At 37.6% G+C, this 18,739-nt stretch overlaps 1 protein-coding gene across 1 annotated transcript in view; it reads left to right on the top strand.

Annotated features, from left to right (window-relative positions):
- LOC102301797 (zeta-sarcoglycan) overlaps positions 1-18,739 on the top strand; it is a gene marked incomplete at its 5' end in the record, with an annotated part of 177,496 nt that overhangs the window by 38,638 nt on the left and 120,119 nt on the right. The window contains 1 exon segment of the mRNA XM_005944473.3: positions 7,030-7,131. Coding sequence (XP_005944535.2) covers positions 7,030-7,131 — 102 coding nt within the window.

The following is an 18,739-nucleotide window of genomic DNA, read 5'->3' on the forward strand; positions in this document are numbered from 1 at the left end:
CAAAATTACTCTAGATTAAAGGAAACAAATAGGAAAGGATGAAAAGTACATTTTGGACTTTATATATTATTAACACATTACATCATTTATGGCTATAATTATGATCGCTTTTATAATAGCGGTTAGTCTCTGACTTTTCTACATCAGTGCTGATAGATGAGAATTGCTGCTGATATTTAACAAAAAAAGGCCTTGTAGGTAAGTGAGCAGTTAAGGAGGTTGAATTCTTTCAAAGTGTTTTAGTGTGAAACAGATGGGGAATGTGCTGAGTTTGCATTAGCAGCAAATGGCAGCAGCAACAGCAAATTAACAGAGCACATGGGAGAGGAATCCACAATGGCTAATTTTAAAACAGCATGAATTCGATATGTAAGCATGTCTCTAATAATAAACACATGGCTTTATTTTTTTTATTTATTGTACATTAAAAAGCCTGATGTGGAAGTAGGACAGTATACTTTTTTAATGTGCAATATGGACAGTTATGGTTGAATTCTTTAGTAACTCTTCAATGGCTGCTTTGCTACTTGGCTGTTGTGAAAGCTAACTGGACACCTTGGTAATTTGCAGACATTAAAGCTTTACTTTTAACAAAATTTCAGCTCATATATACAAAACACTTGAAATTCTCGATAAAGGAAATTACTTTGGCTGCACTGCATGACACGTGTGTGGTTTAGCCATTTTAGACTCCATCCTTTAATCTGAGTCTGGCACTGTTAGAGCTGTGCTGGTGCACCATAAAATCGAGTGAGTTGTGTAATATGTGGAAAAAGCAAGCAAGAAAGATAAGAGGTGCAGTGGAAGAGTGAGAGAAGAGAAAGATAACCAATAAAAATGCTATAAGTTCATATTTTTTGCCATACATTCCAGAAGGAGCTCTTAAGCTATTAATGCCTCATGTGAAAAATTGAATGTGACATGGATTTTGCAGTTTGTAAAAATTCATAGATATGCCAAACTATCACCTAAAAATGGTCATTTATATTACTCACTAAGCATTCACAGAAATTATTTTGAATTCAACTGTTATTCAGTGGTATATCAAAATGAAAAGGTCCAAATTAACTTTTAAAAAAGTTAATATTTTGCCATACACCGCTTTTTTTTAAACCCTCACATAGTGTCTCAGTTCAACAAGCCAAGGAGCAACCAAAGCAGTTTTATAGTTTCCCAATTTGTGCATCCCTTAAGCAATTTTTCCAGCTGTTTTTTTTTCTAACCAAAGGTGACACTGTACTCACTCCCTCTTGCTCTCTGTTTTTCTCTGGGTCTACTTGCTGACATAAAAGGTTGTATGAAAAATTACAACACTCCTGAATATTAGAAGCCCCTGCAAAATAGTTTCCCAGCCTATCCATCATCGTAGGGACACACAGACCTATTATGTGTCTTTGCACGTGCATGTCTATGTTTGGACACTGAAAAGTCATTGTGGTAAACATGTCTTTTGTTTGTATACGACTGGTGTGGGTGTACTGTGTGCATAACCTTGCATATGGTATTGTTTCATCTAATGGGACAGTTTACTAGTTAACCTCGTCATGATAAGGGAATCCATCATTCCCTTTAAAGGCACTGTGTTGAATAGGACGTCTATAAATGTGCACATTCTGTTTACCGTACGTATAGGGAACACAAACACGCCCATTCTAGGTATGTTGCATCAACCCCACTGCACCCCTACCACAGCTATACATGGGATAGATGTGTGATTGCAAGTAAGGCCATCACACTGTTTCTCTACTAAGCTCTAGTACAGCAGTGTCAGTATTGGCCTGGCAAAATGTCCAATTAGAGGTGCTAGGTGGGTTTTTACTGTATAGTATAGACATTTTGGTTAAAACAAGAAAATCTTCATCAAACAACAAAAACTTTAGGTTTTATAAATGGGGACAATCTGGGCAGTGAATTACAGACCGTTTTCTGTTTTTCACACATTTATCATGTAAAAGAACTGACATATGCTGTTGATATTGCACTTCTTTATCTTAATATAAAATATCCCATGAATTAAGTGTATAGTTAAAAATTGAAGTTTTACTTGTCCAGCCCACTTTGGCCCTCGATGTAAAATCACTTTGACATCCCTACTTTAGAAATATAGGTTAACTGGTCTTAAAAACATTCTGGTATTTGAAATGCTGCATCATGTTTTCATGACTTGAGTAAGAAACAGTAGTTCATGTTTTGAATATCATGCTTTTTCTTTTGTCATACCTGTGTGCAAGCAACACCATTACTACCTGGCAACTTCTTATTTATGGTTGTTACTCTTTCACAAGAAGACCCTTCATTATTGTATTTCACAGACTTTGCGGTTTTAAGGAAGTGTGTCTTTGACATTTGATATATCTTTTAAAGTTTTCATATATGGCAGCCTTTTTTATATATTTGCCTTTCACCATTCTCTTTATTTAAAGTAAATAGCATTAGTGAAAAAGTAGTTAACCCTGAAGTGTTTTGTGTTTAAGGGTTTATTGATTCTGAAAACCTCCCTCAGGTCCTTCTCAGGCCAAGAGTGCAAATGGGAGAAGATTGCCTTAAGGGCTTTCTAACAGAATTATTTTCTTGTTCTTTTGCATCTGGTTTTCAGGTACACTTTGGTTTGATGTAGGCAAGAAAATGGCTTGGTTAGGTTTAGAACAATCGTGGTTCAGGGTTAAAATAATGTTAAAAAATTATCTATTTCAAAAAACTATCTACAACAATAGCTCAGACGTTTCATAAGCTCACACTTATTTCCAAAATAAGTCAGTACTAAGTAAGTATAGAGGCAAGGGAGTGTACTTTACTGTGTAATGATGACACAGAAAATGTATCTCCAGTAGGTATTTGGGGGACAAGCACCTGTAGATTTCTTAGCAAAGCACACTTAGTTGAAAAAAACATACAAAACATGTAGATTTTCATTCTCTTATTAGCCATTGTAATTAAAGAATGTTGGCAGATAAAAGGTTTCTTTGGTCACTAACTCTTCAGGATGAGAATTGGTAAACACATACATCTTCAGCTGCTGAAGGTTTTTATTGATATCACATATTAGACATCTTCATATTCTCTAGCAACCACATAGCACCAAGCTAAAATTATCTTTTTATACTTGTACCTACAACAAAGAAGGTATAAGGCATGGCTTGAAAAATATTACTTTTTTTCATTAATGAATGGTTACTGTTATCCAACTGTTATCCAACAGTAAGGTAGGTAATTATTTAATAATTTATTTATTTGGGGGGGTTCATGTATGCCCCATTACTCATTGTTTTCATTGTTTTGTCCTACAAATTTCTCCAAGTTGCTCTTACAACCAACTTGCACTATTACAATTGGAGAGGCTCTGCTGCTTTGCTGTTGCTAACAATTAATGATAATCAATGGGATCAGAATCACTATTTCCATGAACACTTTGTCAAACATTTTGAGCATGAAAAGAAAACTGGAAGCCAAGCAGGCAAGACTAATCTGTTGTCACTGAATAACACATATTTCAGTTGAAGCTGGAAAAGGTTCAATACAGAATGTTTTAGTTCCACCTCTGAAAAAAAGTCACTTCACAGACTGTCTGACTCATAAAACTTCAAATAGCAACTGCACTGCGAAGTAATGAGGCAGTAAGACCGTTGCCATCTCCCCAGCCTCTATTTACTTTGTTTAAAATTTCTTGATCATTTTTCCAATTTTTGTATTTTTTTACTTCTTTTTTTAAGCATTTTAACTCATTTCTTTTGATTAGTAAACCCTTCAGAGTTGTTTTTATGCTTAATAACTGAATAACTGACAATAATAACTGCTCAACAACTCTTACGGAATCAAAAAGACTCACCAAACTCTAACAACACTATATTCAACACATCTGTTACACATTTATGGACTCCGCAGTCTCCTAACCACCGATCTGCTGACAGATTTTTAATTTGGTGATAGAAAGACATAAGACATGTAAAAATCTTGAACATATGGATGTCCTCTGGTCTGAGGTGCTGGGGGGACCAGTTACAGACCAGCAGCTGGACATCAGTGGTTGGACTAGTGGACTACTTCAGTGAAGAGTAGACGACGTCTGGCTCTGGTTTAAAGTCTCTGGTCTTGTTTGGTCTGATGGTTATTTGTCCATAACTGACTTCGTCAGTTGTCACTGCTGAGTAGACAGCAGCTGGATCACTGTCTTTTGTGTGCCACGGACCGTTTTTTTTTTTCCTCTTTCCTGGATCACCTGTTGAGAAAGAAAAAAGAAAACAAGCAGAAGAAGACGAAAGCAATAGAATAAACAACATCGTGATAATCTATGGGAATATAACAGTAAATACTAAATGTTAAACATTATTGTGCAGCACGTAAGATCGACAGCACACAGTGTGCTTTAAGGTATGAGCATGAACGCACTTGTTTTTAAAAGGTTCCTTCATGTAATGATCTGCTAGAGGGTGTGGGGAGCCACAGCCCCGTCCACCAGGGCATGAAGCAGGTATGGAGAAGATCAAAACTCCAGACATCCAGAGGCCCTCAGAACACAAGAGACCAAGGAAGACCAACAGAGGGGCAGCCGTGCCACTATCCCAGAAAGAGCTGACGAAAGTCCCAGATGAGGGGTCACTCAGCAGCTGCGGAGCATAAGCCAGGGGGCGTTGCAGTGACGTGCCCGGGAGCTCCGCCGGCAGCCAGCTGTGCCAGAGTGCCCGAGCCCCAGGCCGAGAGGCCTGACCCAGATGGTGTTACCCTTTTCCCTGCGGTGGGGAGATGCAGACCGCCCCGACTCCGCAGCAGCAGGGAGGCCCCACACTCCAGACCGCAGTCGGACGGCCAACTCCTCCTTTTAGCCCCCCCGCTCCAGCAGGCCGCAGAGAACGGGGGTGAGAGAAGACTCCAAACCTCCCTCCGCCCGCTCATATGTAGTGTTGATGCATGTGTGTTCTAAGGTGCATTTAAAACCCAGGAGGACATGGAGCTACCTGCGAGAGAGCAGCAGGTAAGCGCATAGCCCCTCCTGCTGGCCCTCAATGTCTACGTGTATTTAAAATTGAGAGGTGGGCAACGACGTCAGGGGTGAGGTGTACACCCTGATGGTAATTTGGAGTCTGTGTAGTGTGCCCACCCCTAAGATCCTATATATATGTGTTATGAGAGCGTGAGTAATGTGAATGTCTAAGTTGTGAGATAATTGATCTGACATACTACAGGAGCTGCCTTTTTACTCTATTAGAGGCTTGACTTTCTTCATACCCGGCATGTCTGTTTTAAAGGAACTGAATTTAACCATTTAACTCTGATATAACGATATTCTGAGTATTCATTCATGTGGATTAAGTATTAAGCCAAACATAGTCAGCAAGCTCATCAGAAACATTGCTTTGATGTGAGCAGAAGCACAAGCCTGAAGCTGCTTTTATGGTCGAGCAGAAGTAGGACAGCACGTCTGCCTGCAGTGAGCTTTGTTGTCAGATGGAGGCATTGTACCAAGTATGTGGTACAGCAGGTCTGTGGGCCACTCTTGTAAGGAGAGCAAAGTTATGACATACAAAGTGCAGAAGTAGAACTGAGTGTTAAAAACAATGAAAATTTCCACTGCAGCCTCTGTCTGTGCTTTTGATGCTGTAATTTTTGATCTTTGAATTTTTTAATCTTCCGGGCGAACTCTGCTGTTGCGCCTTTCTCTATTTCAGCCCACTTGTCAACCAATTGACATTCGACAATCGCTTCTGTCATCTGCTTCCAGCGTCGCATAGACAGGATCTTGGAGAACTGCATTGGGGCGTGTCTGGGGGGTGAAAACCCCCCTGCCTGGCCCGTATCATGTACGCATATAGACACATTCATGAGACCATAAAACCAGATTTAGTCAGAGCAGTGATGCGCATATTTATATAACCCTTAGTTATCATAAGAGCTTTTAGAAATTTAGAGAAAACATTAATTTATAATTATCAAAATCTTTCTTGGCAGTTATTGTAATGGCAATACAAGTTAATAGTAGTTCTCAGTCAATGCAAAGTGAAAGAAAGTTCATTTTAGTACAAAGCCTTTCTTAGAAGATGGTTACCACAACACATCCTTCTTCCAGTTATCCTCTTTTTCATTTGCCAAACTTCATGGATTTCTTTGATATGTCTTTCTGACCAGCTAAAATTTGTTTCTACTGTTTTGTTTCCGTGTTGTAAACTAAATGGTTATCTGCCACTCCATTGCTTTGACTAGGATAAAGCAACTATTGCGTTAGCATAGAAAAACTAGAGCTCTCATGAGACTTTGTTGCTGAATGCCAAATCAATAGAATATGTGTATCCAGCATGACTTTATTTCCAGTTACACATTGTTTGTCATTAGTTATTTCATAATTACATAACATAATTGGTGTTGAATTAAATGATAACGTAATAAATGATAAAAAATAATGATTCTCCATTGATAATTAAATATAATATTTATATATTGACCATTGATGAACCCAGGATTTGAGAATAAACGCTGCTTGTCAGTGCCTAATATTACCGAGTATTTGGTATCTACAGAGCCTTAAAAGCTGTCAACAGATCTTCAGGTATATATAATTGTGTCAAGTACTGCTATTCACACTAATTGATAAAGCAAAAGAAAAAAAGCTTAAAATTATTTATTTATCCTCCATGTGTTGCATAGGAGCTTGGATTTTGTAAACTTAGCTCCCTTGTATGTTTTTATGAAATATATTTATTAGTAGACGAATAAGGGGCAACCACATTAACTATAGGCATTCAAACAATTTTGTGGAAAACACTCCAACTGTGCCTGCATGGGAGTGTTTTTCCCATGCTGACACAGTATGCACAATAAAATGAAGAAAAAAAACTGTGTAACTTCTCAGATTACTGTGTGTGTTTGTCTGCTTGTGTGTAATATCATTGTACACTTTAATAATACATTGTTGTGCCCTTTTTAATATATATAATAGACAAGCAAAGCAAAACACTGGATGAGAATTTCATTTGTATTGTTTTGGCTTGTCATTAACTTTTTAAAAACTGTATTTTTCTATCTCGTACCTTTTTCTAGGATGGTATGGGGAATCTCCGGGTGACCAAAGAAGGAGTGAGACTTGAAGGAGTGTCAGAATTCTTATTGCCTTTATATGTGAAAGAGATCCAGTCTCGTAGGGTAAGAACACGTCCATTTGTGTGTGACCATTTGCATGTGACCATTTGGATGTATATGTATATATAACATTATGTGTGTCTGTGCTCTATACTGCTAAAAAAAAGCTCTGCCCCATTATAGAAGAAAGATATATGAGTTGATTGCGTGCCTCTGTGTACACCTCTGTATTCCAGCCTCTATAATTAGCAGACATCAGATGGTGTTCCCTGCAGTCAGGGTCTATTTGTTATGTGTGTAACATAATATAGCTGTCTCCATTCATCATACACAGAGTCATCATCGATCTCAGCAGCTAAGGCAACATGAAAACTTACTTTACAACAACACTTGTGTCAGTGTGTGCACATGTGCTTGTTTATGTTTTTATATGAAATCGAGCAGGGGGCTTTGTCATACTGCTACAAAGATATTGTATGGGTGTATTCATGTTGAGCGAATGTGATTCGAAGAGGCTGATATTCAGTTGCACAATAAGAGATTAATGGTACGGTAAAGTAGAACAGAAAGAAACAGGACAATACATTTATGAATGATACCCCATTTTTTTATTATTGTTTTATTAGTGTTCAACTAAAATGCTTGGAAGATAAATGTGTATAATCCAAACATTGCTCAGAGATGTTCTATTATCCAGATAAAGCTAATGGTTCTTCACATGAAGTGTGACAAGTAGGGTTGTAGAATAAGTAAAGGGGGATGAACACAAATGAAGGGGAGAACAAAGTAATTAGGGGAGAGAACAAAGAAGAGAAGTGAAAAAGGCAGAAGTGTCATAAATGTTTTTAGTTGGATTCACATTCACATTGTTGCATAATATGGCATGATAATCCGAAGAAATTTGAAAGAATCAAGAAAAAAAATATTGTGGCGAGCTCAGACAAGGAGGAAACAGAGGTGTCCTTTGGTCTTGCTTCCCGCGAGTTAGCCAGGGAGCACAGCCGTTTATTAGCATTCACAGAAACACAACAACAACAACAAAAACGCGCTCTCTCCACCCAGAAACGCACAGTCGCCGAGAGAGCGCGTCACCTGTAATCATGGCAACATAACTCTGCCGCCTGGAACAACAGAACATTGCTGTCAAACCCCAAACAGCCCTGACCCGCTACAATATATATTTTAAAGTGTATTTGATCACTTATCACAAAGAGGAAATCTGTCAAATGCTTGTTTAAAAATTGCATTAGTCATAAATTAGGGAAATAATAAACTGAGCTCACATTTTTATACCAAAATTTGAACTTCTCAGAAATGAAGCAACGATAATATTCAAAATTACATTCATTTTGACTGATCCAATAACATTCAGCATAATATTCAACAATTATTCAATTTTCTGTTCAGGAATGCAAGTAAACTATAATTTGGCATCTCAATCAAAAACTAATAATGTGCATTGCTATTTTTTCTGCTTTTTTGTCCTCATTACTCATTCACTTGAGTTCATACATGAGCTGAAGTGATTGAATTAACCTACTCAGTAGTTTGATGTAATAATTCCTAATGGCATGCCCAAAGTAAAATGATTTACTTGATGGATATTGTTTCTAAACACTGTAGCTTCTTTCTATTCAACAATATATATCTTCAGCGATGTCAGAGAAATTGCTGTTAATGTATTCCAGCATTAATATTTATCAAGTGTAATCTGCCATCTTACTGTATTCCCCTGAATACTTTATACTCACATCAGCGACTTTATCTCAATGTCCTCTATCTAGTATTGCCATGAATGACGCAGTATTGTCTAATCTGAACATAGAAATTGAAGTACAGTGGTCCCTCATTTATCGCGGGAGTTGCGTTCCAAAAATAACCCGCGATAGGTGAAATCTGCAAAGTACCCAACTTTATTTTTTACGATTATTATAGATGTTTTAGGCGCGTAAAACCCCTCACTACACACTTTATACACTTTTCTCAGAAAGGCACAAACATTTTCTCTCTTGTTTAAACACTCTCAATGTTCAAACCTTTGTAGAAAAATAAGTCCAGTATTATAGAATGAAACCAAACAACATTTCGTCGCATCCTGTACAGGAGACTCGGCACAAGATTGATTGACAATGGTCTACAGCCACTCGGGACACAGAACACAATGCGCTATAATAAAAAATTTAAAAAAGGTGAACCGCGTTATAGCGAGGGACCGCTGTACATGTTATTAACCTTGTCTCACGAAGTCCCTTAGTAAAATTTTCTTAGTAGGTATAAAGCCAATTTAAGTCACTTGAGTGATAACAGTTTGCTTATGCGTGTCTTTTTAGCAACACACTGTGTGCTTTGGCTGTATGTGATTTTCTGCTATGGTGTCTCTGAGTCATCATGTGCACCTTTTTACATAGCTTTCATACTTTTACCCCCAAATGTTTCTCCTTTACTTTATTTTGAATAGATATTGTTGTTTTGTGTTTCTGTGAAGGCCGAGGTATATTTGTGTATTTGCAAGTTTGTGTGCTTGAGCTGTATGAATATATTGCTTTACATGAAAGCAAACAGCAGGTTGCCCTCACATTTTCTAAAGAGCATGCATGCTCTTATTTTGATATTGACAGTTGCCGCACTTTTACTGTGAAGTTTGTTTGCATTCAGGGAGAGCATGTTGAATAAGAAGTATCCCCCCCCCCCGAAAGAAAAAAAATCTCCTTAAGAACCTTAGGTCTACTGCTTGTTTTGTGAACTGATACAGAACCATAGTAAGGAATAGAAAAAGAAATAAGCCTAGGAGGAAAAATAAGGTGCAGGAGAAAATGCTGTGATAAGGGAGTATATTGCAAAGTTAATTTAAAAAAAGCTACAAATGTCGTCTTATCTTACACTGTTTAGCACCTGCTGGGCAGTACAAATCATCAGATTTTTCCTGGATACATAACAGAAATTTTGTTGCATCTAATTTAAAGAGAAAACATTTCCCCCAAATGCAAAGGCTAAAATGCACCTGATGACAAATTTCCTTTTCAAAAGTTTTTTCTAGTAGACAGTCATTCCAAAGTTTGAATTGTGCAATGACATACCCCACAACTTCTCATAGAATCGAAGCGATCACTGAATAAATATCCATAACTTTCCATGACACAGCATGCCCAAACCTAACCATAAAAAAACTACCATGAATAAACAAATATGCAATTCTAATGCCTTTACTCAGTTATATAAGCTGGCCCTAATAATTACATACTGGAATAAGCTTCCTTTGAAATCATAAACATATCACATTATTAATTGTTATACATGATATTTGGTCATCTTGTCTCTTTTCGACAGTCTGCAAGTATGTAATAGTTCAAATCACACCCATTCACAACCTTTGTAAATACAAATCATTTGACCGTGTTGTTTGTGTATTTATTTATTGGCACGTGGCTATAGTAGTACTAAAAACTTAAAAGCTCATTAAAGACAAAAGAACAGCAAAGTTATTAGCATACATTTTGTTTAAAAAAAACAACCAAAAAATATTCTCATGGGGTAGCTCCACATTTTGATTTGACAGATTTTTACGCCAGATGTGTACAGGATATGTTATCCTGCGAAATTATAATGCAAATCTAAGACACTTTGAACATTTTCATGATGTGAAATACATCTCTTGCTCTGACAACACTGCTTGTTTTAGCTTGTATTTACTCTGCAGAATAAAATGCAATGTAAATATAGAAAAATCCATAAATATCTATGCAGCTGAAAACATCAGTATTCTTAGTGCTGTTTAGTGGACTTTTTAATGCTTATGCATGCACAACCATCAGGGTTCTGTCACTGGAGTTTTCCAGAGTGTTCCAAAATAGATGTCTGCAATTAATGCAGATAGTGATGCAGTTCATCGTTTATTATTTTGCTAATATTTCTCAACTGTGGATAACTTTTTTTTTTTTTTTGTCAGAACAAAACTTTTTATTAAATACATACCATCCCTTTTCTCTAGCAAGGTGCTTCCAATCTATGAAATGTAAATGAATGGTCAAGAAATGCACAGATACGGTAAATTAAGATTTGGTTTAAGTTTATTTAGCCAACTGAACTTAAATGAGTAGTCAGCTGTAGGAAGTTCTGCAATAAAAAAACAAACAAAAAGAAGACAAAGAAGATTCAAGTGTTGGCAACCATGGTAGGAGATTGCTACATTAATACTCAGAGGTTTTGTATAGTTTGGGCGATACAGTATTTTTACAAGCCATCAAAAAGAAGGGAAGAGTTAGAAAAAAAAACCTCACAAAAGTGGGGCCACAAAAACAGGGGAGAAAATCGAAAATAGAGCCTGAAATTGTGGGATCAGTGGGAGGCTTCAGCTCAGATATGTGTTTAGCTGTTCACCAGAAAAAGTCTAGGATTTGAAGAGAAAAAATATTTGATTGTGATAAAGAATAAATTTCAATCAGAACTGTGACAGATTTATTTTTCACTAAATGGTTTGTTCCCATAATATGAGCCCAATTTTCAACACAACTGTTTGGTGTCCAAAAGACATTTTGATAATCCACAAAAGTAAATAAATACTGCAAATATGAAAAGTTTAATAGCTTTTTCAAGTTTAGAAAAAAATATATGATATAAAGAAATGTAAAAGAACAGAGGAAAAGGATGAAGATGACATCCCTCCCACACAGCTGTATTATGTCTTGCTCAAAACATCACATCTTTACACACAAACATTTTGCATAATCGAGGCCATCCCCCAGCAGTGCATTGTCAGAGCAGTAAATGGAACATTGTGACTCCAAGTGAGAGCTAAATACAGAAAACTGCATATAAACCACACACTAACAGAAAGAGAGACATGGGGAGAAAGTAGATTGGAGGGGTGGGTTGTATAAGCTGAGTGCAAGAAAGAGAAACATAATCGTTGAGAGAGGAAGGGAAGGAATAGAAAAAAGAGGGAAAGGAGGTCACAGTGAAGTAAAGAAGTGAGAGGGAGGCAAAGAGACACATGCAGGTATAAAGAACAACTTCAGAAAGACTGAAAATACCAGATCTAACTATGCCAAGTTTAACATCCCAACATGAATTGCAATTTTTGGCATGTTGTTTGTAAACCTCTGATTGTGTTTCACATTTTTATTGGGAAGGACAAATGGTATAAATACAGTGTATTTTTGTTGCACCTGCCTTACAGGTAAATAGATTACTGTGTAGGCTGAGTGTGAGGTCAGATAAATCAGCATTGCTCACAAATTTGGCAAAATAAACCTTTCGGCAAACTTATTTAGATTTGTTTTTAAGCCAGGTTTTAATGATGTGCTCAGAGATTTTGGGGGAGAAACAGTTGGAAGTTATGCTGTTTGTGTGTGTGGGGGTGTATGTGCACGTGCACAATTGCAGGTCATGATCATAAACCAGAAGAACAAATGAGGAAGAAAATAACACCTAGAGTACACCTAAACCATCAGCACACATTCACAGTGTTTGAGTACTTCCCAGCATACTTGTATGGTGTACCCAGTACATATAAAGGCTGTGTGGGCACAGAATGAGGCCCGTAACAGATTAATGGTTAATCCAGGTGCCAGCCATGCTTGGAAGACACCAGACACATTAGTTTGTATGCATTCTGACAGTGTAGAGCTGCATAGTGTAGGACACTTCATTTGCTGCTTCCACTTAATTTATGCTGAGCAATTAATCAAAAATTAATTAAACCCAACATTCAGAATTAGTAATCTATGTGATCTGACTAATCTAAGTACTTCTGTTTTCTTTGTTAATGTTTTCCTCAGTGGATTTGTTGTCATGTGACTCCACCCCATCCAGCTTGTGTCACAGAAGCAATATGAAAAAAAAGCACTGAGCTTAAACCACAAGTCAAACAGCTTATACTAAACAAAAATGCAACATATTTGAACACATTTTGCAAAGATGAGTGTGACATGAATGAGGACCCGCACACACAGTTCGCATGTTACTACACATTTTATTTGTTTGTGGTTTTTTCCAACACTCGGTCGGGTGTGGGTGTGTGCCAGTCACACACACAACCACAGCTCAGGTCCTGGCACATCGTTCATAGGGGAGACATGATCAACTGATGGAGCTCAGGTGTGTGTCAGCCTCCTCTGACACCCACTCCAGCCCACCGCTCCACCTCCCCTGCAGCTGAGCCACAAACCACAACCCGCCACAACGACATTGAACAAAAAGAAATTAAATGTAAAACCTGTGGAAAAAAACTGTTTTACTAATCAAAGGTAATACCATTAATCTGTTTCAGCACCTGGAGCACAATCATATTAGCAAAACATATCCTAGCTTTAATAGCTGAGCAAATTTAAAGTACAAAATGTCCTTTTACTTCCCTCCTGAATCTAAAACTCGGTGTTTATTAGACTAAAAGTCAAAGGCTTTGGGATGATGTTAAAAGTAGCTTTCGGGGGTGCTTCATGGTGTTTTGGTGTTTTTCAACTTTTAGTCCTTCTGTATTTCACTCTTTCTATTTTACATCCACAAAGATCTTTCCCTAGTGACACACAGATACATGACTGCATCCGTTCACATACACACTCAAACACTGACTCTTGCCAGTAGGTCCTATAATTGTCCCCACAGGGACCCCATGAGGACCTATCACCACCACGGGAGGCACACAGAAAACTTCATTTATTCTGTTCTTGCTGTCCCTCTCTTTTTGATTCAGCTTTTCTTTTATGTGCCTCTGTTCCCTTTTATTAGGCCTTTCTCTCTCTACCCCCTGTCTATGACATTTCTTTCTCTCTGCCACTGTACCCTTCTTGCTACGTCGGTTCTTGGTCTGTATTTCTCTCTCAATCCTGTACTGATGCTAGCTCCCCACAGACAGGCATAGTTAGATCTAGTAGACTGCCTGGATAGGGCTTCACTTCCTGGGAAGGAAAAAAAAAATACCTGCACACACAGTGGAGATCTATATGTAAAAGGAGTTAGGTAAGATGTAGGAACAGTCATGTCATATGGAGCAAAACCTATTAAAAAAACAAAAAAACTGGAAAAGAGATGTGTGAGATTGAAAAATAGGAACGATGATATAAAATGACAACAAAAAAGTTCAAAGCAGCAATCATTAAAGAACTCCAGTCTTCCATGTCCTGTACTGCAGCTTCAAGGAATGCTGAAACATACAGGGGATGGGTGCCATAACTTTATTTTTTGCTGTTTGTCAGTTTTAGATTTATTACTCCTTCTTTCTGCCTCATACTTTCTCTGTGGTTCTCCTCTGGGGACCTGAGCTAGCTGAAACTTCTCCAACTCTGGCGCTGTAATTGAATAGCAGAGAGTTCTAATGGAGCATTAGGCTGTTCCTGTCTTGGCAGGACCTATTGATTTTGACTTTGCAGCATTGTAAACAGTCTCAGATAAATATAACTGAACGGATGCAGACCTTAGTATAAACTATGATTCTGAGGCTGTTGCTGTGGAACTGTTGCACTGTGGCTGGTATCACACGGTTTTGCTTGACGTTGATAGCATGTGACTTACGAGAGCTCACGCTCACAACTTTCTCAGAAGAATAACTGCATGTAAAGTTCTATTCCTTTGTTTTTGTGTTTACATCTTTTGTTTATAATTAAGAAAATGTTTCAAAGCTCAGCTGTCAAGTACACTTGATTTTAATTGCAATCACCTGAAGCACATGGTGTAGGTTGGTTTCTTTATAGTTTTTCATTATGCTATTTTATTTGGGATAGAGCTCGGCATGCTTTTATGTCTACAGCGCTATTTATCTTTGTTCATTGTCGTTCCATCAAAGGGTCGCCTTTCATTGAAATGAGTAAATGAATAAAATAAAACATGATAAAAATTGGACACACTGTCAAGTACAATAGCTAGAAATATTGTATTTGAATTGTTTGTGATGTGGGTCATTGAAAGTGCACAGCAGAGAGAGACTGATGCAATTTAAGGGATATTAGACACTGTCAGTATTTCATTATGCACAGCATAGCAATAGCAATATTTTTTTTTTTAAAAATTCAGAACATATTTGACTAACTTTACAAGGTCCTTAAATTTTGTCAGGCTAGAACAGTCGCTCTCAAACTGTGAGGCAAGCCCCGTGTTAACCGGCATAGAGTCGCTGTAAGATGTGCTGTTATATTCGATTCTATGTTTGTGTCTGTCCTGTCTGGGCAAATGTCCAAATTCCTGTGTGTCCATTGTATAAGTCTCTGATACATATGTGTGTCCCAGATGTGGTCATGACCCATGTAAAAATAGACTCCATTAACATTTAATAGCATTTTTTAGAATGTCAGAAGAATGAAAGTCACATTGGCCCTAGAGACGAGAGAGGAAACGAGACAAAATGAATGAGAATATTAATCCCTTGCTTTTAAAGACCATTCAATTCCTCCCTCAAGCTGCTGTCTCAGAGGTCACATCATCTAAAAGCCACAACAAATCCCCTCATCACAAAACTTGACTGAAGAGAAAGGGCACATCATGCCATACCATGTTAAATCTAAGAATTTTAATAATGCTGTCATTAAAATAAAAATCGCTTGACCTAAAGTCCATCAAAATACTCTTCCAAGTTTCTTGTCAAGTTGTAACTCTGCCTTTGGCAGCAAACCAAAAACCCTGCATTAGCCAACAAGATGGTGTTGTAGCATCCAAATGCTTTATCCTACATATTTATATGGACAACATCAAAGTGAATTAAACTAACTCAGCATAGCACTTTTAATTTGTGTGCAGAGTACTGAGCTCTACTGCACTTTCATAGCCACGAAAACTGCAAGGATGAATATAATTTAATAAAAAAAAAAGCCTGCTAAAGAGATTAGTGTAATAATATTGGCCTATATTATTGAAACCTTGACACAATGTAAAAAAAAAGGGGGAAAATAAGACTGGGATATTTTCCTAAGCCTTTCCTTTCTAAATCTGACTCAACATGCTTACTCTAGTGCTAATGTTGAAAAAGCAATACCTTCTCTTGAACAACTCATTTCCTTATAACCAGTCCTGGCTCAAGGCAGCACATCCCTCGACATCCATAATTGCTGCATTGCTGGCATAAAGACAGTAGTAACTATTGAGCACAAGGCTATCAACTCTGTGCCAGCACTCCAGTTAACATCTGATTTAGTGAACTACACACACTCAGGGTCATTCATAACTGGCCGGGCTTCTTCTTGAGTGCTGTTTTATTTTCGATTTTATTACCTAAATCTAAAGTTAGCCCCATTTAGCACTGTGCTTTTTCTATCCTTCAGTAACAACCATGACCTCAGATATATTATGGCAGCCATAATTTATGCAAAAAGAAGAATTGCAATGCTTTGCTTTAAAGCATGAAGAGCTGATATTTCTCTGTATTTTCAACTTTGAATACCCTCCAATCTTGGTTTCTGAGTAGTAATTGGCATAGTGATCAGGCGAGCAGATAGCTTTGTACAGTCAAATTTATCTTTTAGCCCATAGCTATTTTCAATGATAGCATCAGTGGAAAAATGAGGGCCTATATTAGGTAAAGGGACAGCCAAGATAGAGATGTTTCATTTTCCACCACAGAGTGCCCGTTTACTGAAGTGTTTTAAAGCATGTGTTGAGTGTAATCACCAGGTCATGTAGACTGCATAATCTGTCATGAGAGGAATTTAACTACATGTGGCATGAATACAGCATGGTCACTTTTAAGTAAAGCGGTTGGTTTGGTATGGCCAAATCCTGTTAGCAATAATCACTCCCTTACGTCTTCTTTAAACTATGTTATAGATTCTGCTTAGCCAGTTATCATTCTGCACATAAATATATACACACTTTTTAAAGTACATATAAAGTAATACAATAAGTATGAAATTTAGTCTTCATAAAAAACTCCATTTACACACACTTCCTCATGTATACAGTCATATCTGCCAATACACTCAACTACCATTCATTCATATTTTCTATTTTGATGTGCTTGTGCTAAAATTACTCTCTGGCCTACCGCTGTTAAAATATACCTAACTGACAGTCACTGTGTTTACGCACACCCAAGCACACACCTTGGACCTACAGGTATTATGTTTTCACACATTGTTTCCATGGGAACACTCCACCGTGTGAAATTAATTAAGGGTGGACATTTGAATTAATTAACTAGGAGTGTGGCATTACACTTCTCTGGCCTTATGACATTAAACACACACTCACATACACACACAATCTTGCAGTAAGAAGACACACAGATTCAATTTAATTACCAGTGTGCAGATCACTGGTACAATGTGGATCATCCCAAATTACATATTGTACTATGGCTGCGTGTGTGTATGTAACATTAATGTGAGTACAACAGTATGTGCTAACTTAGCTGAAGTGGCAGGCAGCTATTACTGAAGTACACAAATTCCCAGAAGCTAATATTCGACCAAATACCTGTGTTTTCAGTTTAAAATGGGCACAATTCCCCCACCCACTGGCTTGAAAGGCAGCTTTCTGCTCTGCACTGGAGCATACGCAGCTCTAGTCAGTTGGAATTCATTGACGTTACAATTGTGACCCAGTTTCCCAGCAAAACAACACAAAAATAAATAAAAACTTTTGTCTCACTCGTGCAGAATAGCCAATTATGCACCGGTGAATCTGCATACTCATCATAATCAAACTGAATATTGTTCCATGAAATTCAGCAATGTGTTCACATTAGGCAAGTTCTCTGCAGGTCTGGTTTTGCTTTTACACAGAAGTAAATATCATTCATGCAAGCTATGTAAGCTATACTTATTATACACCACTGTGACGCCTTTATTCCGTAGCTAAATAGGTCTTGAGCTGCCTATAGCAAAGTCCTGTCCTGGGCAGACCCATTTAATCTTAAAACCACTATACAGGGAGTGCAGAATTATTAGTCAAGTTGTATTTTTGAAGAATAATTTTATTATTGAACAACAACCATGTTCTCAATGAACCCAAAAAACTCATTAATATCAAAGCTGAATGTTTTTGGAAGTAGTTTTTAGTTTTAGCTATTTTAGGGGGATATCTGTGTGTGCAGGTGACTATTACTGTGCATAATTATTAGGCAACTTAACAAAAAACAAATATATACCCATTTCAATTATTTATTTTTACCAGTGAAACCAATATAACATCTCCACATTCACAAATATACATTTCTGACATTCAAAAACAAAACAAAAACAAATCAGCGACCAATATAGCCACCTTTCTTTGCAAGGACACTCAAAAGCCTGCCATCCATGGATTCTGTCAGTGTTTTGATCTGTTCACCATCAACATTGCGTGCAGCAGCAACCACAGCCTCCCAGACACTGTTCAGAGAGGTGTACTGTTTTCCCTCCTTGTAAATCTCACATTTGATGATGGACCACAGGTTCTCAATGGGGTTCAGATCAGGTGAACAAGGAGGCCATGTCATTAGTTTTTCTTCTTTTATACCCTTTCTTGCCAGCCACGCTGTGGAGTACTTGGACGCGTGTGATGGAGCATTGTCCTGCATGGAAATCATGTTTTTCTTGAAGGATGCAGACTTCTTCCTGTACCACTGCTTGAAGAAGGTGTCTTCCAGAAACTGGCAGTAGGACTGGGAGTTGAGCTTGACTCCATCAAGACTCACTCTCATTTCATCAGTCCATAAAACCTTAGAAAATCAGTCTTGAGATATTTCTTGGCCCAGTCTTGACGTTTC

Source organism: Haplochromis burtoni, unplaced genomic scaffold (assembly GCF_018398535.1).
Source record: "Haplochromis burtoni strain Fernald_Lab_line unplaced genomic scaffold, NCSU_Asbu1 Contig_409, whole genome shotgun sequence".
NCBI lineage: Eukaryota > Metazoa > Chordata > Actinopteri > Cichliformes > Cichlidae > Haplochromis > Haplochromis burtoni.